Below are 26028 nucleotides of genomic sequence, written 5' to 3' on the forward strand. Positions count from 1 at the left end.
AGCTGATTTCCCAGGAGGAGAGGAACCGAATTGCTGCTACTAAACTGAACATTCCTGAGGATATTAATTGCACATCTCTCTTCTGCGTGACCCCTGAGATCCTCATGCAGCATGTGATCGTTTCTGGGAAAATACAGCTCCTGAAATCGTGTTGCTGACAGGGACCAGAGTCACCTGAGTGTGAGAAAGAGAGAAACAGTAACTAGAGCAGTAATTATTTGTTTTACCCTAAGTGACAAAGGCTAGATTTGTTTCCCTGTTAAAGAATTGGAGCATCAGCTTGGAGGTTTCTGTGCACCTTCTCTGCTGGAAAGCAGGGAAAATGAGACATAAGATGTACGAAACAGTGAACCCTGCGCTGGGCTGAGAATGTATGAACTCCTACATGCGCTGCCAGCCAGATGTGAGTAATGCAGATGTTTCCTCTTTGGACGGGTATGAAGAGTTGATGCGAGTTGATGCGTTCTTTCTGCAGAGAACAGGAAGGATGAGTGTTTGCACATTGAGAAGCCCGTTGTGTAACCCTTTAGTTCCCGGTACAGCTTCATGCTTGCTGTTGTCAGTTGAGGTGCCACTAACGCTGCTGGTGTGGTGGAGGAGCAATGCTGTGGGCTGCACCCAGCAGAGCAAGCGCGTAGGGTTGTTCCCGTGAACACAGACAACCCACGGGGGTGTTCTGTGGCAGCTATGGCTAGGTGGAACAACAGTATGTGCTTCTCCAGCTGCAGGGTTGAACTGCATCCCGAAGGGTGGGAAATTTTATCAGAAGAGCAGGAGTGTTTCAGAACACGTTGAACTGCCAGCCTGGGTCTGCACCAGGCTGAGGTCTGTGCTTAAGAAGAGAGTGGCTGCAGCATGGAGAGGGAGTGACTTCAACTGTTAGAATAAAGAACATCCAGAGAAGTTAAAGGTTGAATGTCTTTGGAGGAGGAAGCCAAACCTGCCTCCTGAAGTCATCCAAGCACAATAAATCTACAAAATCTTCTAAGAGAGATTTTTTTACTTGGCTAATAAAGCAGAAGTTGAGCTGGGGATCTCCAGTGACTGGGAAATGTGAGCTGATGTAGATTGGAGTTAGTTCTGTGATAGGCTGAAGCATGGTACAGATTGCTGGATCTGTCTTTGATATCCTACAGGTTAGCATTAGGAGCACTAAAGATCCTACTGCATATATCTGAAGGTGGTTCTGCATCAAAAGGCTGCTTCTGACTCTTAGGTTGATTTTCAGATCCTTTAACTGTTGTTTGACCAGGCTACAGCTTGTTGGTCGGTATTTCGGAAAACTCAAATCAGTGGTTCTGGCATACTAACAGAGCGCTCTGTATCCTGAACTGCAAAAGAAAATTCACGGTGTTCTCCATGAGAGATGGCATGTTTCAGGACAGAACAAAAGAGCCCGTTCCTAACAGTTCTCAGGTTAGCTGTTCTATCCACAAAGTGTGGAGAGAATTTATAAAATGATTTTGTTCAGCAATTGTTGATGGAGTTTCTCTTAGTGTTTCTGTACAAAATACACTCAAGAGGAAAGACCTGTGTGCACTTAGAATATATTTTCTGGTAATTATTTGATTTTGAAGCATTTTTTAAAGCAAACTTATAAAAATGAGGAAAGCCTCACATATGAGTTTATGTGTGGGAAGACCTGTGCATAGGAGCTCCACAGGTCATCCCACACCTTGTCGCTGGGTTTGTGCACCATCTTCTGCATGACTTTGACAGAACTTCTGCTCTCTGTTTTCCAGGCAGAACCCAGATGTGCAGCTGCAGTTACAACAGAGACCACCTCACCACCACAGCCCTACTTCTTCCTTGACGTCCTTGGGATCTTTGACTTTGCTTCAGTCTCCGCCACCATCCAGGCTGTCCCCTTCCCAGCATCAGCAACCTCTGACTCCAAGCCAGGGAGATCCTGGCATTCTGCCACGGACCCAGCAGCCATTCTTGTCAAACCAAGTCCACCAGGGAGATTTGTACCGACTATGCCAGCCCTTCCTAGGCCCGCAGCAGCAGCAAGGCGATTCCTATTCAGTAATGTCCCGGGCTCAGCAGATACCTTCCCCATACCAGCAGATGCAAGTAGATCCTTTTGCCATCGTTTCCAGGGCCCAGCAGATGGTGGAAATCCTGTCAGAAGAGAACCGGTCTCTACGACAGGAGCTGGATGGGTGTTATGAGAAGGTAGCCCGGCTGCAGAAGGTGGGTGTTTTTCAATATCAGGCACTCCTGTGTCTAGTGTCATCCATAATTGAATCATCTAATCAGCAACTATTACATTCCTTGCTTAGGGGATTGATTATCTACTTTAGAGTCTTTTATATGCAGATTGATTAGTCTGTATTGTGTCCCTTTGGGCAGCAGCCTAACTTTGTCAGAAGATAGAATCAAAGCCTTCAGTTTTATTCTAACAGCTAATTGACCATGCTCAAAAGCACACCCTCATCAGCTGTCTTGAAGAGGCTGACTGCTGGGCTTGCTTGGTGAAATTGAAGCTGGTGTTCCTATGTCCAGGATAGCAGCAGGCTTCATTTTCCCATCAGTCTGAAAGACTTTAGAGACTGCAAGAAGGGCCTGTTTGGAATGACATGAGACCATAGCCTCTCAAGGAGGCAACAGGGGACATTGCTACGATGCTGGTTGGCAGGACAGTGTGCAGAAGTACAGCTGTGGCTGCATGGAAGACATTTGGAGTGCAGGACTGAAACTAACGCTGCTTCTGTCACTCCCTTAATACCACACAATTGCCATGAAAACTCAGTATCTTGTTTTAGATGGAGCTGTTTGCCACCTTGGGCTTTACAAAACAAGTTAAAAAACTAAAATGCTAAAACATTTTTTTTTTTTAAATCCCAGTGAGACCCATTGTTAATGTGCGTGTTTAGAGGTATTTTCATTGGAGCCTCATAGAAATAACTTTGTGATGACCAGTGGTTTAAAACTGTGCAGCAGGTCAGCTTTGCTTTTGCCTTGCAGCTGTGAAAAGTCGGATGCTACTTGCAATTTAGGACTTTGTTAGCCTTGCTGTGCTCTTTGCACTGAGTAGTCTCCAGGGCCATAAAAATGTGTTAGAACACTTGTTTGAGTTCAGGTGGCCAGTGTGGCTTTCCACACTCATTTACTCCCTATGTTACCTCTTTCCAGGGACATACATTCATTTTGTTGTATTTTTTTTGGAAGGTTCCTAGCCAGGAAATGCCTTAGATAAATGTTTGACAGCTTCCTGATAATGAAAGAAGGATAAAAATGAACTTCCCTCCACCCCCCTGTTGATCCCTTGCTGTAGACAGTGCTCATGCGGTTTGCTGTTACGTGGATCCATCCTTCCATAGCAATGCAAAACTATGCCTGGTGAAGAGAGTTAGAAGTGAATCTCCTGCTCTGGGTGATCAGAGAAGCTTTACACTGGAGGCTGGGAGGAAGGATGAAACATATTTTACTGCAAATGTTTTCCTTCCCCCTTTTAGTAAGTTGAGTATTTAAAAGCACAACAAAATTGAGAAGTGTAAACACAGAACGTCAGGAGGTTTTATTGTAAATTTTGGACCATAACAATTATAGATCTGCAGCGTTCATCAGTGATGCAAGATCTACCACTAGTTTTGTCTGCCATTCTTGTTTTATTTTACTTACTCAACATGATATCGCATTATGTAAGTGCTTTTTGCCCAAACTAACAGTAGTGCCAAACTGCCCCAGTCTTATTAAAAAAATAGATGCATCTGCACTTCTTTGATTTGCCATACCTGTGCTCTGATTGTACTGGGGAAACAGAGCTAGAGTCTGGAATCTTCATTTCAGCCATTGGTATTCTTTATACAGAGGGATCCATCACAAACCTGAGACAGTGTTGTTTTACCTAATGTATAGGTGTAGGTTTCTTTCAATAACGAAAACTTGAGAAAAGGTGATGTACTTTCTGAGACTGAATGAAAAGGTTTGTTAGTGATAAAATAGTAAGTACTTGTTTTCACTTCCACTGCAGCTGGAAACAGAAATACAACAGGTTTCAGAGGCATACAAAAACCTGGAGAAATCCTCCTCTAAGCGGGATGCCCTGGAAAAGGCCATGAGAAACAAGCTGGAAGGAGAAATTCGTAGGCTTCATGATTTCAACAGGGATCTAAGAGGTGAATTAAGTAAAACTTCTCTTCTTCAATTTTATTTCTTTTTTAATTGTTGTACTTACTTGGCAGGACAGGGTTTTGCTGCAGAATTCACATACCTGGAATATGACAGTCAGGATGCTCGGGTATATTCAATAGTCTGAGGTTTTGAGTGCTTGCTGGGAGTATGGAAAAGACAGGTTTAGGAGAGTGCTGTAGTCTCTCATTTCCAGCCTGTTTCTCATTGAGGAGAAGCATGTGATAAGACAAATACCACAAACCAGATGCAAGCCTGGAATTCTCTCTTGTCTTATAACCCTAGACACAATTTGTACAATTTGTTCAGTTTATACAAATGGAAAGCCGTTTTGCTGACTGCCTAATCCCACACCAGGCATGTTCACTTTATTTCCTGTCCAATGACCCTTTTGCACTGACATACAAACTGCAGACTGACTGTTCTTCCTGAAGGTCTTGTCATTCCTTATCAATGTAGGCATCTGGTTTTTTGGATGTCCCTTCCTTTTCCAGAGTGAGGTGTTATTAGTGTCTGGTTCTTGCTAAGAGGCTGAGACAGTGCGACGGCTGGCAGTGGAGAGTGATGTTGAATGGTATTTGACCTTAACATGGGTCAAAGTTTAAGCGTTAGTTTGAAAGGCAAAAAACATCTGCAGTTTGAGATGTCTAAAGGTGTACATTCAGTCTTTTAAACTCTAATTTTTTTGTGAAAGCCTTCTGATTATCCTACATGTCATCTGCTCTTACTGCCCCTAGTCTCTCACTATGGCTGTGCTCCCAGGAATTGTTTTGCATCCAAGAAGTAAGTCCATGCAGTGCCTGGTGCTATCGAGAAGGACGGTACACAAAAGCCTGCATTAAATAATCTTATTCATAATAAAACACAGCATAAACATTTTATTCTTATTTTCATAGACTGATAGAAATTTCTAACAGCCTTCAGCAGCAGAACTGTTAAGCTGTCCTTAGGGTTTTATACTTTTCCCTGAAGTCAGGTAATTGGACAACAGTGATTTAATCTTTTAGCTATTAAGATTTAGTAGAGAATTATAAGGGAATATTTTAATTGCATGGTGAGATTTATTTGCATGGAAAAGTGTCTTAACATTTGTAAAAATTGAAAAAATAAACTTTTTATGTGTTATAATTGTTTAATTTATTTGGAACTTTCATTTAGCCCATTTTATCTCATTGAGAATATTTTCTCAAGGACAGAATTTGAAACATTTCAAAAGTTAGTGCCAGCTTCTCATAGGCTTTTTACTTTTGGCAGTGTAGAATTAGGAGAGCCATTCCCCTAGGTTGCATTAGAAGTTTCCTGATCACACGTGACTTAATGCTTGAAAGTTTTTAATTATTTAGTGTTCTTTTTGTTGAAAAAAATTACAGAACGTATGGAGACAGCCAACAAGCAGCTTGCGGAGAAGGAATTTGAGGGGTCTGAAGACAATCGGAAAACCATCTCTCAACTCTTTGCACAAAGTGAGTTACACAATCATTATGGGTCAGTAGAAATGCTCTGGTCACCCTGGGAAGGATAACAGTGCAGCAGATTAGTGTAGTTCAGATTTGTCGATTTTCTACTGGGACAGAAATCAGGGCAGTGACAGTCCAGAACTGGCAGTGGAGAAAGGAGGAGGGACTCAAGAATTTCTTTTCTGTCAGTATGTTAAGTCCACCTGATGGCATTTATTAGAGATTTTGGACCAAATGTAGTTTGCAGTTAAACTGTAAAATTGGTGTTTACTCCATAAAGTACGGGGTATTTTGTCCACCTATTTTGTCCCCTGGAAGCTTCGAATTTAAACCTTTCCAGGCTGACAGGAGTCCTGGCGTGAGTTAAGGCCAGTGGGACAGGAACCTAGTAGGTGTCTTAAGTTGCTGCTGCTCTGTCCAGTTCACCAAAAGTAAAGGGGATGAACACTGCCTGTAATATGTTGTGCTCTGTAAGGGTCAAGAAATCTGTCCACAAGCAGTGGTTTTATCACAAGGCAAGCCAAAATGACGGGTGTGAAATGCTGCTTTTCTTTTGTACTGAAATGTCTTGAGGCCGACGGCAGTGAGCCAACTTTCCCTCATCCCGTAGTGTACTCCACCCTTCTGACAATGCTCGCTTTTCTCCAATTGTTATATAAAAAGGTAATGCAATGAAATTGCAAAATAGAGATTTTCTGTGGTGTAACACACACTGCTGCTCCTGACAAATGCTGGTATCCCTTTCTAGTGTTGTCTTTAGCTTATTCCTTGTGGCTGACGTTGCAAGCAGATGGCTGTCAGCCTGTGAATTCCAGACTCCTGGTGGCAGTGGAAAGTCTGTGCGTTCAGTCTCGCATTCAGACTGGTTGTGTGGACTTTGAGGTTCATAGGTTTACCCAGAGAGGTGGGAAGGTCAAAGCTGTGAGGCTTTACATTCACTTTCTCCTTTTGGGTGAACTTGGGAACCATAGCACTGCATTTCATTAGTCCCAGCATTTCCAGGGGTGCTGTAGGCACTTGTCAAGCAAAGCTGTACTCGTTTGGGGAAAAGTCTGGAACAAAACCTCCAAAAGCCTTGCTGCAAGCACTTAGAGATTAACAAACAGACTGCTGGCACTGATTGATACCTGCTGGCGTAATGCCACCCTGTCTCATCTCTGCCCATTTTCTGCAATACATTTTAGCATGCTGACACTGTCAGCAACTCATTTCCTGGGTGGAGGAGAAATACTGGGATGGGAGAGATGCAGAAAAGAATAGGCAGGTGGTGACATTAGCCTTGTGTCTTATGTCTCAGGCTAACTCTAAGTTACAGTCAGGGTTTGCTCTGCAGAGTTCTGGATGCTGATCATGGACAGGTTTGTTTTGCAACCTGTGTGTGGGCTGCATTGATTCCCCAGCAGAAGGGAATCTTTAGCTATTCCATGTTGCTAAAGCTCTGCTCCTGGCTCTCTGCTGGCAGAGGAAAGGGAATAATTGTGGTCCTGTAAATATAGTTATGCACATGCTTGCACAAACGGGCCTGTGTACTCTGTATGCAGTCTGTCCTAACACCCAGGATCTAGTTCCTGTTTTTCAAGCCTTCCACTCCTTGTCCTCATTCCTTTGTCGTGGGATATTGGTTTCTGGAATGCAGTTTCTCTGGTGTCATCAGTCCTGGGTGTAGATCACTCCAGGGAGTATTCTGTGGCTGCGTATCCAGCAAGTGTGTTAATGTTAACATTGCAGCTGATTGGCTTGAGCTGGGAATGGCAGCATACACAGAGGACATCAGCTCTGTGTTGTGGCTTTGCTTTACACCCTCATGTGATAATTTCTCCAGTCCCCAATTATTTTATTCTATTTATTTTTTTATTAAGGTAGTTGCCCTTTTCCTGAAACACACAACATACCTGCTCCCACTAGGACCAGCTCTTTCTGGAGAGCAGCAGGAAAGGACGGGCTGTAGTGCTTGGGGTGGCTTTAAAGCGTCAGACATGAGCTCTCAGTGCTGGGTGAAGGGCTTTCTTGAACTGCAGGTCTACTTTGAGCAGTGATATGTGCCTTAGTTCTGGCCCTGGGGGTCGTTTTTAAGGGCAGTAGAGGAAGACTGAGGAGTTCTCTCTGCTCACTTGTTTTCTGACTCCTCTGGTGGTACTGCCAGCAAAGTGGGACAACTGGCTGTTACATTGAGAAGGACAGCTGCCCCAGGCAGAGCAACATTCCATTTGTGGGGTCAGTGTGAAAAAAAGGAACTCAGGTTTTTCAGGCACGGAAGTCTGCCATGTCCTCTCACCAGCCTGGCATATTAAAGTTACCCAGTTTGTTTTCCACTGCTGAAAGCTCAGAGGTAAAGAGGTGCCAAGTTTCACTAACCATCTGCATAACCAGAGCAAATTACATGACTGTACTGAGTGATGCATCTTCTATTCCTTCTTGCTAGCATTGTGGCTCCTTGTTACTTGAAGGTATCATGCTTGTTTTTCAAGGTTACGAGTCCTTCTCTTCCTTGAAAGCCATGTACTTTTTTGTTTTTTTCACCTGAGGACTAGATTTGCGTTCTCTCTCTTGTGAGAAGTTCCAGTACAATCTTTCCTTCACCTCTGGAGTGAAAGACTCCTGAAAGCTGGGTAGAGATGAGTGCTGCCATTGATAACTGTCACTTTGTTTTGCTAGACAAGGAAACGCAGCGGGAAAAAGAGAAACTGGAAATAGAACTGGCTGCTGCACGCTCCACCAACGAGGACCAACGAAGACACATTGAGATCCGAGACCAGGCCTTGAACAATGCTCAGGCCAAGGTGGTGAAACTGGAGGAGGAGGTAAGGATGCTGGGAGAGACAAATTAGGGTAGCTTGGGCTCCAGTAAAAGTGACTGTGGGAATGAGTTTGTCTTGTGCAAATTATAAGGAAATCTGCTTGCTTCAAAGCTGTTTATATCGGCTTAGCTTTGTGTTGGTTAGCTAAACCACTGAACTGTGCACAGATAAGCCACAAATCTGTATTTCCTTGGAAGTGCTTTCGTCTAAGCAGCCATGTTTCATTTTCTTTTTGTTTCAACTGATAAAAGTGAGCTGGAACTGAAATCCCAGCCCTGGCAACTTCCTGAACTTGGCAGAAATTCAGATCTGGATGGACTTTTAATATCAAATGAATGCAGCTTGTCCCCTTGCCAGGTGTTCCACTTAGCAGGTTATCATGGTGCACAGTGCAGATCGCCGTATGTGCCTGGCATTTGTAATAAGCTGGGCATGACCTTGGTTGTTTTCTCTCCCTTTCCTCCCAAGAGGGGATAATGCGTTTGAGCTGCTTAGCTGGGCAGCTTTCACGGCAGTTTCTTTTGTAGCCTTACCTCTGCCATTCACACATGGCTCTCACTTCACTGCCCTTCTGCCGTCTTCTTTCCTCCCGCCTACTCCTTTCCTCTCAAAGGCTCCATTTCCCACTCCCAGCCTCTGTTTCCTTTACTCCTACTCTTCCTCCATTGAGAGCCTCTGGAGGAAATCTCATGACCAGGCACATTTCCTCCACTGCAGATTTGTTCTCTCCTCCTTCAATTCTGCCATTTTCCTGCCTGCTGGCACTTACCGTCGCTGAGCACAACCCTAACTCTAATGCTGCAACTTGCTGTCTTCAGAGGCATCCCTCAAGCCCTCCCCTTGTCTCCTTCTACTCCTCTCTCCATTCAGGATCTCATTATGCCAAGAGAGGAGGAATGATCAAATACAAACTGAACATCCTCCTATCTTATCTTGCCTGTGGCCCTCCTGTCCAAGGTACAGCTGGAGCCACTTCTTAATTTTAGCGTGCTCTTCTCTAAGCTCTCTATTTGCCTCAGTAGCCCTTCCCCCGAACCTTCCTTTGTTTCTTTCCCTGGTGTCATTTAATTTTTACCCCTTGCAGTACCTTTCTTTTAATCACTTCAGCTTCATGGAAGCCCTTCCTCAGTCTGTCCCCTCCTGGATCAGCTTTGCTCATTCAGGATGTCATTGCAGGTTTGCCTGCCATCATACCTTAGTAACCTTTCTCCCCAGTGCTCCACCTTTTTCCACCACATCAAATTCAGGCAGTTCCTCTTTGCTTTCCAGGCCCTTCAGGTGTCCAGGGCAGGGAGCTTTCATATTACAGCGCTTAGCATCGCCAGGCTGGGGTCCATTGCTGGGGAACCAGGTTCTGTGCAAAACAAATCGTAAGAATAAAAAAAGAAGGACAGAATCAGAGGAATGCTTAAATATCACCGGCCACATTCAGCCTTGTGCAAAAGTCCGTTGATTTCATGGAAAGTGCAGCATCTCCTGGTAAGGCTGACTTGTGCCTCTGTTGCTCAGGGGGACAGGAAGCTTTAGGGTAATTTAAACGGGACATGATTCTCTTTGGCTCTAAAACCATTCTGTCATTTGCTCCTGCAATTTATTGGAGCTCTTTAGCTTTCATTCAGATTTCAGAACCTATTTCACTAAAAGTTTGATGTGTGACTAACTTTAAGCACACCGGACATCCGTGAGACTTCCCTGGAACTGTTCACAGTCTTGGAGTCAACGTGTACGAAGGTGCTGTGATCAGCCGGGGCCAGCACACACAGCACTTGGCTAGGTTGGACCTCTGTGTAGGCACTAATATTGACCCTCTCACAGACAAGTTGAAGCTTTTAGGGGTAATAATGATTGTATGTTTCCTTTTCAAAAGACTTTTCTCGTTTTACTTGAAGAATTGGGTTGCAATGTATTTCTGCCTAGGTAGAATAGTAAAATAGGTAAGTAATTTTGGGTTAGATTGCATGATAGCTTAAAAAACCACACATATGCTGATATAGAGTGAAATGCCCTCCATGAGGGCTTGTGGTCATTTGCATCCAACCTTTGCTCGAATCCCAGGGTGTGCAGGAAGTGCCACCCTTCCTGTTGTAGATAAATATGGAAGCGTCTCAGTGAGGGAGCAGGAATTAACTCTGCCTTTTCCTAGAGGTGAGGGGGAATGTGGGGAAGCAGAAGGGGTAAAGAGTCACTTTTGCAGGTTTCCCAAATCACTTTTTAATGAAATACTTGAGATTATAAAGCATTTGTTGCCTCATTAGTATTAAATTATGGAAACTTCTCAAATCCCTGAGCTGTTTGATAACTTTCCGGAAGACAGCCAAGCAAGCTGTTCAGTGCTCAGGGCACCATTTAGGAAGGGACTGTAAATGTCAGCCTGAGTTAGTGACGTTCAGTAACCAAGATATATGAACAATTTGTCAATTATTTTTTTTATTGCTGCCAGTTTAATCTGAGTTACTAGTCCCTGTAATTGCCAGGAATTTCCAAACTAGTCCCGCAGAAGAGGGTGGAGTTTCTTACGCTGAGGTTTGGCAGCCACTCTGGCTCAGGGCCTGAGGGGGAGTGTGCATATTTCAGTTCTTGCATCCTGTAATGTAAGTTTTCAGCTTTTTTTTTTTTCCTTCCGTTTTGACTTCCTATTAAGCAGAGTTACCCTGCCTTATACGCACCAGATCCTTTATAAAAGGAATATTTCCGTTCTAATGAGAGCTGTAAGCCATGTATTACTATAGCTGAATTTAAATGTTGCATTGGAATTGGAACTTCCAGATTCTTTTAAAAATCCTTCGCCTGAATAGTGTCAGTTTGGACAAAACCACCCATCTGTAAAATGTAGATACTTGTCTACTGCTATGGAGCTTTGACAGTTTTTGTATACGTTGGATTTTAGCATCCAAGTTAGAGGGAAGGAAAAGAGAAAGAGGTGCTGTCTGTGATGGCGAAGGGAATGATCGTGGAGATACTGGAGTATAGTATGAAGCTGCTGGAAGTAAAAGCAGAGATTCACAGAATACGTTCCCTGGTCTGTTAGCAGGGGTGAGCTGACTCTTGAAATTTAGAACGAGCTGCCATTAAAGTTTTATATAGTGTGAAGTTTATTTCTGCAATGACAAATTCTCATTTTGGAGCATGGATTGCCACGGTGGTCTCCGTTTTGATGTAAACATTTGAATGGCTGCAGCGTGCAGCAGGTTTGTAGCTGGTGGATGGTCACAGATGACCTGTACGGGTGAGCTTGTAAAATAGTCGTGTTACCATGATTTAACCAGCCTCTTCTAGCATACACCTTGAGAGCCTTCAGCACACAGAGCAGACGGTTAAGTTTCGCTTTGCTCTGGGCCAAAGGCGGAACTGCTGGGTTTGCAGAAAGGACCACCCGGACCAGCCGGAGACTCTGGGTAAATGCTGGCTTCTTCCTTACCAGGCTTGTAATATTGCAGGAGGGAGCTTGATGCCAAATACTTTATCTAACCACAACTGCTGGATGTAGAGGGTACAATTGCTACTGTTTTTACACTTGGAAAAAAAAAAAAAGAATTTCCAGAACTTCTATTGAACTTGGTCATTTCTGCTTATCCCGGTTAATTCATACCATGGAAGACCACACTTCAACTTAAAAAAAGTTTGTGGTTTTTTTTTTTTATAGTAGTGTAACTTGTATTCCTTAGCTTCACCACTTTACAAGCCACTGTTTTAATTAGTGCCTTAAGGAGACAGCTTTGAAAAATAGTGACTACCCCTGAGCAGATATAAATACCTACTCTTTGCCATCCTCACGCACACACCTTGTGGTGGAAAGGAGCCAGACATCCTCTCTAATAGGTGCAAGTTGGGGGCTGGGGGAAGGGAAGAAGCTTGAATGGAATATCTTTTCTAGAAGTGGCTTGTGTATAGAAGCTATAAAATCTTTCAGCCATCAGAATTCAACATAAACCAGATACCAGAGCTAAGATATTATGTTCATTTCCCACTCAGCTACTGTGGAGAGAAATAGCGCACTATTTCTGATAACACTGAGGGTTCTGTCTGTGGGGAAATGCGGAAACGTTCATTTTCAAATGACATCTATTGTACTTCATACGCTGTATCTGAGATACTTTCGGAACAGAGCTCTGGCTTGTAGGAAAGAGATCCAGAGGAGAGTCTGTGTGCTTGAAGGCTTGTCTGGTTTTTCCAGTCCCTTCTCTGGGTCTATAAAAAGATATTCCTACTTAAATGCTTAGCCTCTCAGAGCTACATAAATACTAATTTCAGGACAGAGCTGCTTTTGAAGGGGACACTTTTTGGATGGCTTATCATTCATGGATGGGTAGAGTGGAGAGGAGAGAAAACTCCCTCTCTTCACTGTGTCTTTAATGAGCTGCGTTCTCGTAACAATGCAGAACTGGCTTTTTATTGCTGTGTCGCTACCTCTCATATTCTGCCTTTGAGAGTTATAACTTATTTTAACACCAACAAGCAGAGAGATGACATTATGGTGTTCCCTTGCAACAAACAATATTCCCTAGCAAGAGAATAGTGTTACCAAATTGCTGCAACGTGAGTTCTTGCTGAGGCCAGTGGTGCCTTACTGGGCCTGAATTCAAACCAACTGAGGGTTCAAAGGCGTCCTGGAGGAATCTATTCCAACTGCAAGAGGGAGAGGTGGTTTAAACGTGCTTGCTGTCTTTTTTTCTTTACTGCATTTCTGCCATAGCAGGCAAATTCTTGTGGGGAAACATGTTTTCAGCTGCATCTGAATGAATTCAGCTTTAGAATAAACCAGAATGTAATGAAAACACCCTGAATATATTAAACAAAGGACTTTGAAGATTTCAGAAATAGTGGGTGGGAGACAAGCAGATGCTGACGAGTGTTACCAATTTGCTGAAATAGGAGCTGTCCGAGATGAAGAGGGAAATGGCTGGGTTTGTCAAAAGGCCTGGGAGAGTTTCTGAATCGTTGCTGGCTATGCAGGAAGCCTTCTCTTCTTCCCCAGAAAAATTCTTTGCTGAGTAACGCATCTGGAAGTGATGAATCTCTGTACAAGAGAAGATCCTTCCTTCCCCCTCACCTGCTGTGTCCAGGACTGCGTTTGTCCCGCAAAGGCAGCTCCAGTCCGGAGGATGTCACAGCTTCTACCTCCCTTGTGTCTAGCGACCTGACAGTGAAAATCCCTCGTTCCTGGATGTCTCTGCTCCTTGTGCTATGTGCAGGAAACCTCCCTGCCCTCTTCAGAGCCTTTCTCGTGCAGGGACCTGGGATCCCTGAAAGAAGTTGCATGGTTTGTCAAAGACTTTGCCGAAAAGCCTAAATCAAATGAAGGAACAGGGTTTGTTTGGCTTTTAGAATGTTAATCCCTTTTCTGGTGGGCAGTTGTGGTAATCATGAAATGTCCCTAGTTCTGACGGGAGCGCTTTGTCCTTGGCCATCGATTTGAGACCATGCAAATGCTTTGTGTAGTGGAGAACCTGCCGGTTGCCTGCTGCCAGGCGTTTTGTTGTCTTAGGAAGTCTTTTCTCCTATGAAAACGTTCTGAGGACTGGTTTAATTTTTCTAGGTTTAGTGAATTTGTTTAATAATTTCATTCCTGTATGTTTAGAGTGGTTGATTCGTTTTCCATTGCTGGAAACCCTGCTGTTTGGGGATATCGCTGTGCAGACATTTTTAGGCAGTAAATCTTTCTGACTCACTTGGAACCAGATTCCTCTTCAGGTCAGCCAGACTCTTGTGAGCAGGAAGCCTCTGAATCCCAAGCGTATTCTGCTTCTCCCAGCTGGCTCTCAACTGCAGAAAGCAATCTTGAGAAGGGATAGAGGAAATAAAATGAAGACAGAAATACTTGATCGGGAGGCCAGAGAATCTTTCAGGGGTATTCCCTGCATCAGTTCACATTTTTGTGTACTACATTTCTACAATCGCCCCAAGGCACTCCTTGCTTGCTTTATTTTTCTTGTCCTCAGTGCTGCTGCAGAATTTACGTAAACATCGTAGTGGATGTGAACTGGAGAGTGACTGCTCATTTTTAAAATGGTTTAATTAGGAAATCTCCTTGATAGAGTTAAAACCTGACCTGGTTAGGATGTTTTCCAAAGCAGTCAGGGGTTGACCTGGAGAAGATGTGCACATGATTAAAGTTGTGCCCTGTGCTGTAGGAAGTGCTGGGAAGGGATACAGTCAGGCTGAAGTGCTCTGCTGCGCTTTCAGACGTGCACCAAGGTTATTTGGGATCTTACGGTCTTAAAGAGGTGCTATAATAAAGATATTCTAATGAGTGAAATGCTCTGCATTTCCGGAGCACCCTTCGCATTTTCAGAGCACCCTTCAAGGCAAAACAGTTACAGTACATTATGTGAGCATGAGCTGGCTTCTTAGTTAAATGCAGGACCATCAAAAGGAAAATTACTGCCTTGGCAAATTTATTTAAAATTACATATGGAAGGGTGTGACTGCATCCTTGTAAAGCTTCAGGAATGAACTCTTATCTAGAGCACGTGTTCACTGCAAGGCCTGTTGCAGAGGAGAGAATTCCAGCATCCTTTGATGCCATCTCCCCCCGTGGTAGGTGTTACTGTCGCCCTTGGCACTGAGCAGCCAGTTTTGGCTCTTGGCTGGAAGAGAGAGGGTGGGGAATCCATGGCAAATGACAAAGAACAAGCCTCATCATGCTGTCTTTTTCCCTTCCTCCCATCTCACTTATGTCTGCAGCACCCTGGCAATACTCAGGAAACTCTGTTTCCAATTCCTGTCTTAGGAAAACACGATCATACTCTCAGTTTATGGTAATGAAATCCCTCTGTGCTTGGAAGAATTATTCCTGATCCTCTTCACATTGAGAGGATAGATCAAGTCAGAAAGGTTTTAAAAAAAATAAAATAAAATTACATTCCACTACTACCACTCCTGGAGAATCCTGGTTCACAGAAAGGTAAATTGTTCTTCACAAATACTCGAAGTAATGGAGATGGCAGAGCTGGAAATCAATGACACTGCCAGAATATGCAGCGGGTTGACTGAGTGCCTCAAGTACATGATTGGAAACAATCTCATATATGAAGGATAATTGTGTCAAAAGACATGTTGGGAAAGCTGAGTTGTCAAGAGAACATACGTGCCTTTAAAGGTTGTTGAATGTCTGTGTTCCTAAAAACTTAAAATTATTTCAGAGCTTCCTGAATTTATTCTGGTTTTAAGCCATTAAAAAAAAAACCACACACATACAACCCCAACATTTTCTGACATTCCTAATTCTTCCTGATGCTGGATGATGAAGTGTATTTTATGAAGGGGGGGAAAAAAAAAAAGTTGTCTTTCTGAAAAGCCACTGAACAAGCCGTGCCTGTCCTTTAGGTCTGGCACATGAGTTAGGCGTGTGCAGGCAGTGCTGGCAAGTTGGGCAACAGCTTGTGTTGCAATGTTTCACCTGCAGGTTGGGCTGATGGGAGCACTTTCAAAGTGAACGTTTCAGTGGAATTTCGGTGTCCTAATTCTTTTTTGGCTGGGCTCTTGGTATTCTTTGACTGCAGGCCAAAACGTTAATCCACACATACGCGTACTCGTGTTTATTAATTATGAAACAACTAAAATGTTGTCAGTGGCGACCTTTTGCAAGGAGAATTTTACCTGTGTGTTAAAAAACTTTTCAGCAATGTAAATGCTTGGTGGTAGATAATAAGAGACCAAATGCCTGTCCGACCTTCCTTAATTTTTTATACAGAAGAGTGAGGGAGAAGAGTTGATTTTCAGGAGATTATTATTCAGCTCAATGAGTGATATTAGGTTGTTCCCTACTCTTGTCCAGGTCAGTAAGCTCATATGCAAAACCAGGATGCTGGGTGCTCTCCATTTCTAGGTTCTACTGATGACTCATGGTTTATATTTTTTGGTTAGTTACAGAGTTAGTTTGAGCTGCTGTTAATGTAAGTGTAAAACTAGTGCACGAATCTACACTTTATTGGGGTCTGAGAAAGTTTAAATCAGTGTTATTAAACACTGTGATTGGGAATAAAAACATCTATTAAGTAGAACATTTTTATTAATTATCTGCAGAGCAGCAATGGAATATTAAGTTGCATTAAAATGTTCTTGTCCCTCCCGTTCCAAACAAGCGTGAAATCTTGAGCAACCAAAGAATAAAAATACCTCTCTACGTACATGCGCTGGTGGGAAGGCATTTGGCTGGATTACTCACCATTTATTGTAACTTTTCAAATAAAATACTTGTTTGGGGAAAATCCTCTAGGGCAGCAGCATTCATGCTGTGAGATTAGATGCCTGCTGACTTTATGAAGAGAGGGAAAGGATACCATGTCTGGGATTAATAATGTTTGGAGATTTCTCTCTCTGCTATTCACGTTGCAGTCTCTGGATTGCCTCAAGGAACAGGAGTGTGGAAAGGGAAAAATTTGAAGAAACACATGATAAGACCTTTTCAGAAGGAAGGTGTGATGTAAGAATGGCTCATGTTGTTCACATCAAAGCCCAGCAAGCCTAGTATCCTGCTTCTGCCGAAATTTGCAGCAGATTCCTAGGGAGCGCTATCAGAATGGGGCCAGCAAACAGCGATACTTTCCCAGAATATTTTCCGCTTCCAAGAAGGACTTCCTGAGCCAAAAGTGGTGTCTTTTGTCTTTAATATCCCTCAGTAGACTTTTCTTCCATGAAGCTGTAGAGTAGCTCTTTTGAACTCACATAAGGGAGTCTGTGTTTTGCATTCTGGTGCTCCTCTGGACTTTGGCTCAGACTGTTGAGAAGAGTTGCCTTCGTCCTGCTTTTTTTGCCTTTCAGGGTTTATGACAATCAGAGCTAAAAAAGCAATGCCCCAGATTTGCTGCAGAATGCCAGCTAATTATGATAGTCTTAAGGGAATGTTGTGTCCATAGGTGTGCAGTATTCTATATATTAGAATAGAGCGGGGCCCTGCGTGTGGTTTATTCCTTTTTTAATTCCTATTTTAGTGTGGAGAGAGCACAGGCCATGTCTAGTGTGTGGTTTGATCCTAATCATTATTTTTTTGTCGTGGGACTGGAGAATAGGACCCTGCAAGTTTTGATTCAGTTCCTGCTTAATCTTGTAAAAACACTGCCAGTAATTTTCAATATTGCACTGACAAGTGTTCCCAACTTCTGGACCAGCTCTAATCCCTGTCTTTCCTACAATTACCTTGGTAATGTGCGTCGTCACTTAAACACTCGCTGTTATGAACCCAGATGCCCTTTCTACACCATTGCTGCTCTCAGTCGTTTCCCAAAGTTTCCCCATAATTACTATGGGGTTGCTGAGGACAAAAAGAACAAATACACCTAGCAGGAAAGCAAAGATGGGCAAGACTCGTAACTTCCTGAGTGTTGAGTCCAAAGCAGGAGTCTGAGGCACACTGTTCTTCCTGGCTGGTGTGTCTGTGCTCTGCGATGTGTACAAGCCCAGACTTTCACTCACTTGTTCTCATTATTTAACTTATGTTGCATTTTCTTCTTTTGTTTCAGCTCAAAAAGAAGCAGGTCTATGTCGAGAAGGTGGAGAAGATGCAGCAGGCCCTGGTTCAGCTGCAGGCAGCATGTGAGAAACGGGAACAGCTGGAACACCGGCTGCGGACCCGGCTGGAGAGGGAACTGGAATCTCTCCGGATGCAGCAGGTACCCGCTGTTTCCCTGTGCCATACCCTACACCACACATAAAAGTAGGGCAGTGGTTTCTTCCATCGTCTAAAATTAGCAACTTTTTCTTTTGGGAGCTAGAATCCTGGATTTTCTGGCTGTTATAGGTTTTACTTGATTTAATTTTTCCATTCCAACCAGAAAATTTAGATACGAGAGCACACTAGCATGGGTGCTGTGACTTAAGCTGTCTTTCTGGGGAGCAGTGTGTGGTGTTTTAGGACTTTTGAACTTCAACATTTGGAAAATAGAAAGAGCCTTTCTCTTGCTTTATATGAGCTTGTTTCCTGGTTTTGGCAGAGTCAGGCTGAAGTGCCCCTGCAGATGTTTTAGATTAAGCTCTGAAGGAGTCTGTTACCATCACCTAGTCTGCCCAGCATGGCCCAGGCCACTGCATTTCAGTCTGAGGGGTTCTTGCATCAAACCAGTGCTGCTCTAAACCAGCCTCTCTCCTTCAGACAAAAAGCAAACAAATCAAATCAACCCTGAGCCTTACAGATGCATCCTGAGACTTTTTTTTTTTTGTATTTTGGAAACCAGCGTCAGGGTACATCTCAGGCTGCCAACGTCTCGGAGTACAATGCCACAGCGCTTATGGAACTCCTGCGCGAGAAGGAAGAAAGGATTCTTGCTCTGGAAGCTGACATGACCAAATGGGAACAGAAATACCTGGAGGAGAGTGTGATGAGACAGTTTGCTTTGGATGCAGCTGCAACTGTGGCTGCTCAGAGGTAAAGGAGACTTTTCAGAGTACAGGGATTATTTTCTTTTTCCAGTTGGATGTCATATTTCCCACCAAGGAATGTTGTCATAACACCCTCCCATAATACCTCTCCTTGCGGTCTGAACAGCTTCTCAGACCTCTGCATGCAAATGGAGCTTGGCTGCTTTTCCCGGGAGCCATGCAATTGCCAGCAATTAGAAACTTTTTTCTGGGGGAAGATTCCCCCACATGCAGGAGCCATTTTCCAGACTAGAATTGTTCTGAGCCATTCCTAGAAGCTGTTTATTCAAAAATAGATGTATGAGGAGCGTTTTGGTTTTTTATTTTTTTAAACAGGAATCAGTCCTCACTGAAGTCATGTGAGATGGGGTAAGCTTGGTGATTCACATCACTGACCCTGAATGGCTTACTTGTTCTCCAGAATGTTTTTGCAGATTACTTTGTGGTATTGTCCTCAGCATGGTTACTAACCAGAAACATCTACTAGGAAATTCTGCTCCAAACATTCTGCTGTGTATGGAGAGCACTGCTTTTCAGGGTGGGAAGGGAAGGGTGTCTGAAATTTGGCAACAAGCTCGCATTCCAAGACAACTGTACGGGAACACTCCTTATGGCTGTAAATAGGCCCAAGTGCTTTGGCTAAACAAAAGCTGTTATTGGAGTGCAACTCTTTAGCGTTAGGTATTGCTTACATATCATTTCATTGCTCACTAGTTTCTGGTTCTTGACAGCAGATTTTATTTTAGATTGTCTCATGAACCAGATTCAAATAGGGATGTTATTGCAACTGACTCCCCAGCTCGTCAGATCATACTAGAATTACAGGGGTAAAGTTGCAGATCTGCTGTGTTAGCATTTAAAGACTTATCTTATCTTGCTCCAGAAGCAGGCTGTTATTTTAGGGTATTGATGCTTCTTGTGCGCTGTTTTCCGCCTCCCCAGAGATTCTCTAAAGGCTCTTGCTACTGCTTGCCCTTAGAGGCATGTAATATTTTCAGCGTGTGCTGATAAGTAGGGGTCTGGTCTATTGTTTGTCGTGGAATGAGAGGGGATGTGTTAGGCCCGTTCAAATTTTGCTAAATGAACAATAATGCCTTCCAGTAAGGAAAGAGCCAACGTCCATTTTTCTATTTCCTTCTAGCTACTTCTCCCCTACAAGAGAGCATTCCATTAGTGTCAATACTTCTGCCAGTTTATATGCAATTGGCACTGATAGCATCTCCTTCAAAAATACAGGCTGCGAGAGATTCCTCTGATTCCACCGCACAAATTTATTTCCATTTTCTTTGATAGTGGAAAATAGCACCCCTCAGGAAGCTGAGGTTGCAGGAAGGATACTTTACAGCACAGGCAGGAATCTGGATCAGGTTAGGTTTCTTTGATGAGTGACCTTCTTATACTGTTCTCATTGGTGCTTTGCCATTCCTGATCTGAACTTGTGCAGAGATAAAGGTACATTACCATGCAGTTCTTAGACCTGATGGGTCTGAGAGAACAGATTTCTTATTACTTTATATCTGAAGCGAAGTTTGCGCTGTTTCAGTTGAAGAAAAGTGCCTAGTGCTCTATACCATCCTTCTCCCTCCCCATGTCCTTGAATTTGCCTCATCAATCAGTTTACAATAGTACAGTGGATCAGTTAGATTATAGACTGGCCCGGGATGGACCGTAGATTAGCTGTTGTTGTAATGACTTGTGTATTTTTGTAATCCTTCTTTCATTAGGACTGGGAGTTGGATTTTTGGAAGACACTGAGCCAACCTAAACTAAAAAAAAAGTGGATGTTCTTGTTTGTTACTTTTGAGCAATAATTTTGTGATTCTAGGAGGAAAAAAGCAAACTTAGCTGGTCCTTCATCTGTTCTACTGTTTGTTCTCAGGGACACGACGACGGTGATCAGCCACTCGCCTAACCCTAGCTATGACACCTCGCTGGAAGCTCGCATTCAGAAGGAGGAGGAAGAGATCCTGCTTGCTAACAGGAGGTGTCTCGACATGGAGGGAAGGTAAAATGCAGTTTCGTCCTATGTGGCTTCTTTAGGACAAGGTTTTTAAATTAGTTGTCTGCGTAGACGCCTCAGAACCAGAAATTCTTGTGTCTTCACCAACAGCATGCCAGATGCTCATTTGGCCAAGGAAGTACCTACATAGCAATCCAAAACCTGTCTTGATACTGAGGACTAATGGAAAAAAGGCTTGTCTTAGATTTTTTGCACCTAGCTGGTTCCTCTTCTCTCTTCAGGGCATCTTCATCAGACCCCAGGCTCCAGCCACCTTTAATGGTCTCCCAGAAGTGTTTTCCCTGGAGTTAGGTCCCCAAAAGTGTGTTAATCCTCATCTTGCTGTTGGTCTCATGTCCTGTCCATAGCTCCCAGCTTTGTCTCAGAGCCCCTTCCGTGGCTGTTCAGAGCAGTTTCCCGTAGACAAAGTAGGTAGATATCACAGTGCTGCTCTCTCCTGCATGTGTACACGAAGTCTTAGACATGATCTGCGCTGGTGGGCTGGTGAGCAGCCAGAGTTCAGGGCAATAAGCTCACGGGCATCCTCTCTCCGCCTCCCCAAATGCCTCCGGGAGTCGTAGTCACAGCCATGGGGACACTGAGGCCTCGGTCCAAGGAGACAGGAATACAAGTACATTGTTCTTCTGTGTTATTCTCAAAAAGGATCAAGACTCTGCACGCTCAGATCATTGAGAAGGATGCCATGATCAAAGTCCTGCAGCAGCGCTCCCGGAAGGAGCCGGGTAAGACAGACCAGCTCTCCTCAATGAGACCCGCCAAGTCGCTGATGTCGATATCGAACGCTGGCTCGGGCTTGCTGTCCCACTCGTCGACACTGAGCAGCACACCCATCCTGGAGGAGAAGAGGGAGGACAAGAGCTGGAAAGGCAGCCTAGGTAATTTTTAAATAACAGTGGCAATTCAGATCCACAAGTCACTGCTTAGAGAGGAGGTAGGAGCAGCAGAAGGAAGAAGGTGTGTCGGACAGACAGGTCAGCCGGCTGTAAAGCTGGCTGCAAGCAAGATGGGACACATTTGGAACAACTGCTTGTTCTAATCACTTCTGGAAAATAGTGACTTCTGATGTCCAGGCTCTGTCATTAAAATACGTAAGCCTTTATTCCCAGTTTGGTACCTGACTTCAGGGATATTTGATATCTCGTTTTCAGACTTCCCAAGTGCTTGCTTTCAGCTGTGTAAAGTCTGAAGGTGTAAAGTCTCCTTGAATAGGAGCAGAGATACTAACCAGGATTGCTGTCCTGTGGTGGTGTGCCTGCACTAACGTGACTTTTGTCTGGAATGGCTCAACACCACTGTTCGGAGAAAATGAGTTGTAACAGAGCAAATCTTAGATGTGTTTGGTTTTTTTTTTTTTTTCTGGGGGTAGTTAGGACGAAAGGCCCTCCCTATGAGACTAAAAGACACTGAAATGTAAAAGATAATCTGTTGCAGCTGATTTTAGAGTGTGCAGATTTACCCTGCCGTAGATGGGCCACTGCTCAGAGACAGGGAAGTAAGGTGTTAGTACCCAGTTGCGTATCTTTGCATGCAGCAACATGAGGATACTGCGGTTCTTCGGCACTTCAGCACCCAGTGGTGAAAGGTGCTGTAGAAATGTAAATAAGTGCCGTCTGCTGAAGCACGGAGTGCTTTCCAGATCCTAGAGCAAGTGACTACAGAGGGGTGCAGAACTGATACCAGTTAGTTTTCTGGGATTGTGAAATTTCCTTCTCTTTTTCCACAAAGGTGTTCTGCTGGGAACAGAATATCGCTCCGAATCCATTCCCTCCACCCCCTCTCCTGTCCTTCCTTCCACACCGTTGCTGTCAGCCCACTCGAAAACCGGCAGCAGAGACTGCAGCACCCAGACTGACCGGGGGAATGAGCAAAACAAAGCTGCACCTTCCACTGCAGCTCCCGCACCAGGACGACTCCCCAGTACCAGCCTGGCCTACAGTGCAGACAAAACAGGTAATGAAGCTCAGCTGCTCTCTTAGAGGGGCCCCTGCCACTGAGTTGCCACCAGTTCTGCTCTGTGGGCCAGGCCCTGACGTCCCTTTTCCTGTTAGAAAAAACTGGGTTTAGTTTTTTGTGAGAACAGATGGGCTCCAGAGGCAAGCTTGACAATGTTCAGAGGGGTCTCAAAAGCCTTGAAGGAAAAAAAGCCTCAAGAGTGGTAGCATAAGCATGGACACATTGAGTAGAGAGGTGTAGCGAGATTTAAGAATTGGAGCAAATGCAAATCCCAGGATAGTCTCCGAGTCAGCATCTACTCCAAAGTAAATTGCAAGTTGAAACAGCATATGAAAATAGGCTGTAGAAACTGGCCATTGCATTTTAGTGGGTATTCAAAGCAAAGTGGGCTCAGATAAGGGGGAGGGAGAAGAAGGAAAGGTAACTATCGTGATAAAGCTGTCTTGCTATCGTACTGTCCCAGTCGCGGGACCGACTGCAGCACTGGCGTAAGTAGATCCAGTTGACAGTGGCTGTCGCAGAAGCTGAATTTGCTTCCCACAGAGCTCTGAGCTGGCAAGAGCTGCTCATTTTCCAGCCCACTCTGCCAAATCAATGCAGATTACACAACCTTGCCTCTTCTACTCACAGACACATTACAATTATGTTGTTCTTTATGGAAGAGTGGATTTGACTGGTCTGCTGTGCGTCTTGCCCATGCTATGCTATTTAATGGGTATCGAGGGAGACAGGGGAACAGGTTTAGTGCTGAAAGTCTACACTGACTGCGTTGGTTTAAATGCAGTCGCTCCAGGTTTGAATACCATTGTGTATCAGTGGGAGAAACCCAAAGGGAATTTGATAAAATATCTTTCTTTATCTGGCTACATGCATGAAGAATTGAATTTTTAAAAATTAAATAAGGAGTTGTTTGGCCAATGATAGAAGATGACTTTTGAAATGTTAACATTGTTTTTCTAAGCTCATCGACGTTACATCTTTGATTGTCTCTCTTGTTTTTCCTCATCATGTAGATGGGCCACTCTTCCACTCCAGCACTCTTGAAAGAAAAGCCCCTGTTCAGAGCATGGGGCAGGACCTCCCAGATGGAGAGATGGTAGAATACCTCATCTGAAAGGCTGTACCAGGATCTGAGCTGGGATACAGTAGCAAGAAATTTTTAAAAGACATTTTTATTGGGGAAAAAATTGTAGTACCTGAGTAATAAAAGAACACTTAGCTGTTTGCTCTTGTATATTATGTCTCAAAAGTATGGACAGGTTAATTTATAATTTGTTCTAAATTATAAAAAACCCGTAACACTTGTTCTTTGAAAGTTTCCCCCTTTATATTTTAAATACTGGTTCTGGTAACATCTGGAGAAAAAAACCGAGAACTTAGGTGCACTACATCTGATATTTTGTTTCAGTATTTTTAAAGTCTCTTAAACAGGAGTACCTGCTCTCACAGGTGTTGGTTAAATGTCTCACTTGAACGCTGTAGGATGAGTGCCATGGCCTTATAACAGTCAGAACCAGGGACTTAGTTGTGAGCATCACTTAATGGTTTTAGCATACAGGTGTTCTGAGAAACTTCTGTAAATTTGAGCTGTGATCAAGGGAGACCTCTCTTTACACCTTCTCTCTACACTCAGTGTAAGAGCTCAGAATAGGTATTTCACATTCATAGGCTGGAATTTTCAGTAATAACTTTTTTTTTTTAACTTCCCAAATTGTGTTATTTCTTATTAAAAAAAATGACTCCGGTGATTAATGTCGCATTTCACATTTTTAGTTTCGTTGAAAGATTTGACACACTTTTATACTTAAGTACTTTTTCAATAATTTGTACAGTGGATAGTAAATAATATATTGCATTCATGTTTTACGTAAATTAAAAAAGGAGAGTTTACAGGCTCAGCCCTGATCTGTTAGATCAGATTTCTGCCGTTGTAATTCCATTGGCTTTAGTGGAACTACTCCAATTTACCATAGTGCAAATGGCAAGCCCTGTTGCTTTTCAGTGTTAGCAACTTAATCTACTGCATCTGTGGAGATCTTTCTCCGTAGCAGATTTTTCTGTATTTCAAATGCCCTTTTTCTTTGTGTGTCCCTCCTTCTTGGACATACTAGATTCTTTTTCATACAGCAAAGCTGCAGAGGTGGAGCTTTAAAGAGAAGCTCTGTGTAAAGTTTCAGATGGCAAATTCTCTCCTGACAAAATATTTTTTTTCTTCATCTAACTGGAGAGAGCAGCTGAAAGGAAGTCCCAGAGGCATTAGAGAAGAAAGTTACACATTTAAGTCATCAGGTTCACTTTCAGATTTTTGGGAACTAGCACAGATGCAGCAATGCTGTGGTTGCAGATGCTATAAGGAGATATCAAGACCAATAGAGGTAAATGAGTATTTTCTGTTACTGTCTTTGCATTTTATTAAAACACTTTGATACTAATTTCTGTTAAAAAATACTTTCTTTTTACTTGAATGTTAAAATATTTAATTAGCCAGTGGTCAGACTTTGGGAACCTGGCTAGTCTCAGCTTTCTGTGCAGCATTAGAGTAGCCAGATTTTCATTTCAGATCATTTCACCCCAGAAATAAGGAAAATCAGCAATTAATTATCGAACAGTTAGTGAAGGTCTGCGGTTCCTACTTAGCTGACACTACTGATGTGGTGTCCAGTTGAAAGGGCCTTACCAGGTGTAACATGAATTTGACAATGTAGGGTTGGGAGGTGGAAGAAAGTGCCTTCTGTCTGCTACACACGTGTCTTAGCAGTGCCTAACGGTCAGCCCTGAGCTGGATTCTGTGTGTCTTCTAGTGATAATCATTTAAAGAACAAGGAAAACACTTCCCATCATTTCTAGCAGATTTGCTGCTTCTTAGTGTTCTTCAGGCTGTAATGGGAGTTAGAGATGGCAAAGTGCATATGGTAAGATGCAAATTAAGTCAACCTAGCCCGGCTTTACCAGTGACTGCTCCAAGGGGCAGCACAAGCTCCCTTCCGTCACCACACTCAGAGGGGCACTTTGAGGCTTTGGCTGTCTCTGCCATATGGGACAACATCCATCTGGACAGTGTGGATTTCCCACGTGTATTCTGATAATCTGAATTAGTTCTCCATCCTGTTCTAGACAAACTGTTCACAGCCTCTTCATTCTCATCCCTAAGGATGTCTTACATTTATTTCTTTTGTCTTAATTCCATCCCATTATATGAAGTATTGCCCACTCTGGATGATCTGAAGTGATTTCTCTTCCCTCTCCACAGTTGTTGGAAATGCAGGAGACGCTTTTCTCATCAGCTCAGGGTGTCCATCTTTGTGCC

General features: G+C 43.5%; 1 protein-coding gene across 1 annotated transcript in view; it reads left to right on the plus strand.

Moving 5' to 3' along the window:
* Positions 1-24432, plus strand: part of AMOT (angiomotin) — a 31651-nt gene extending 7219 nt beyond the window's left edge. The window contains exons 3-12 of the mRNA XM_010085848.1: positions 1743-2196; positions 3980-4124; positions 5508-5600; positions 8250-8395; positions 17854-18003; positions 18565-18755; positions 20628-20753; positions 21411-21643; positions 22494-22718; positions 23735-24432. Coding sequence (XP_010084150.1) covers positions 1743-2196; positions 3980-4124; positions 5508-5600; positions 8250-8395; positions 17854-18003; positions 18565-18755; positions 20628-20753; positions 21411-21643; positions 22494-22718; positions 23735-23835 — 1864 coding nt within the window. The 3' untranslated portion in view covers positions 23836-24432. The remainder of the gene's footprint in view (positions 1-1742; positions 2197-3979; positions 4125-5507; positions 5601-8249; positions 8396-17853; positions 18004-18564; positions 18756-20627; positions 20754-21410; positions 21644-22493; positions 22719-23734) is intronic.
* Positions 24433-26028: the final 1596 nt, after the last annotated feature.

Source organism: Pterocles gutturalis, unplaced genomic scaffold (genome assembly GCF_000699245.1).
Source record: "Pterocles gutturalis isolate BGI_N339 unplaced genomic scaffold, ASM69924v1 scaffold28085, whole genome shotgun sequence".
NCBI lineage: Eukaryota > Metazoa > Chordata > Aves > Pterocliformes > Pteroclidae > Pterocles > Pterocles gutturalis.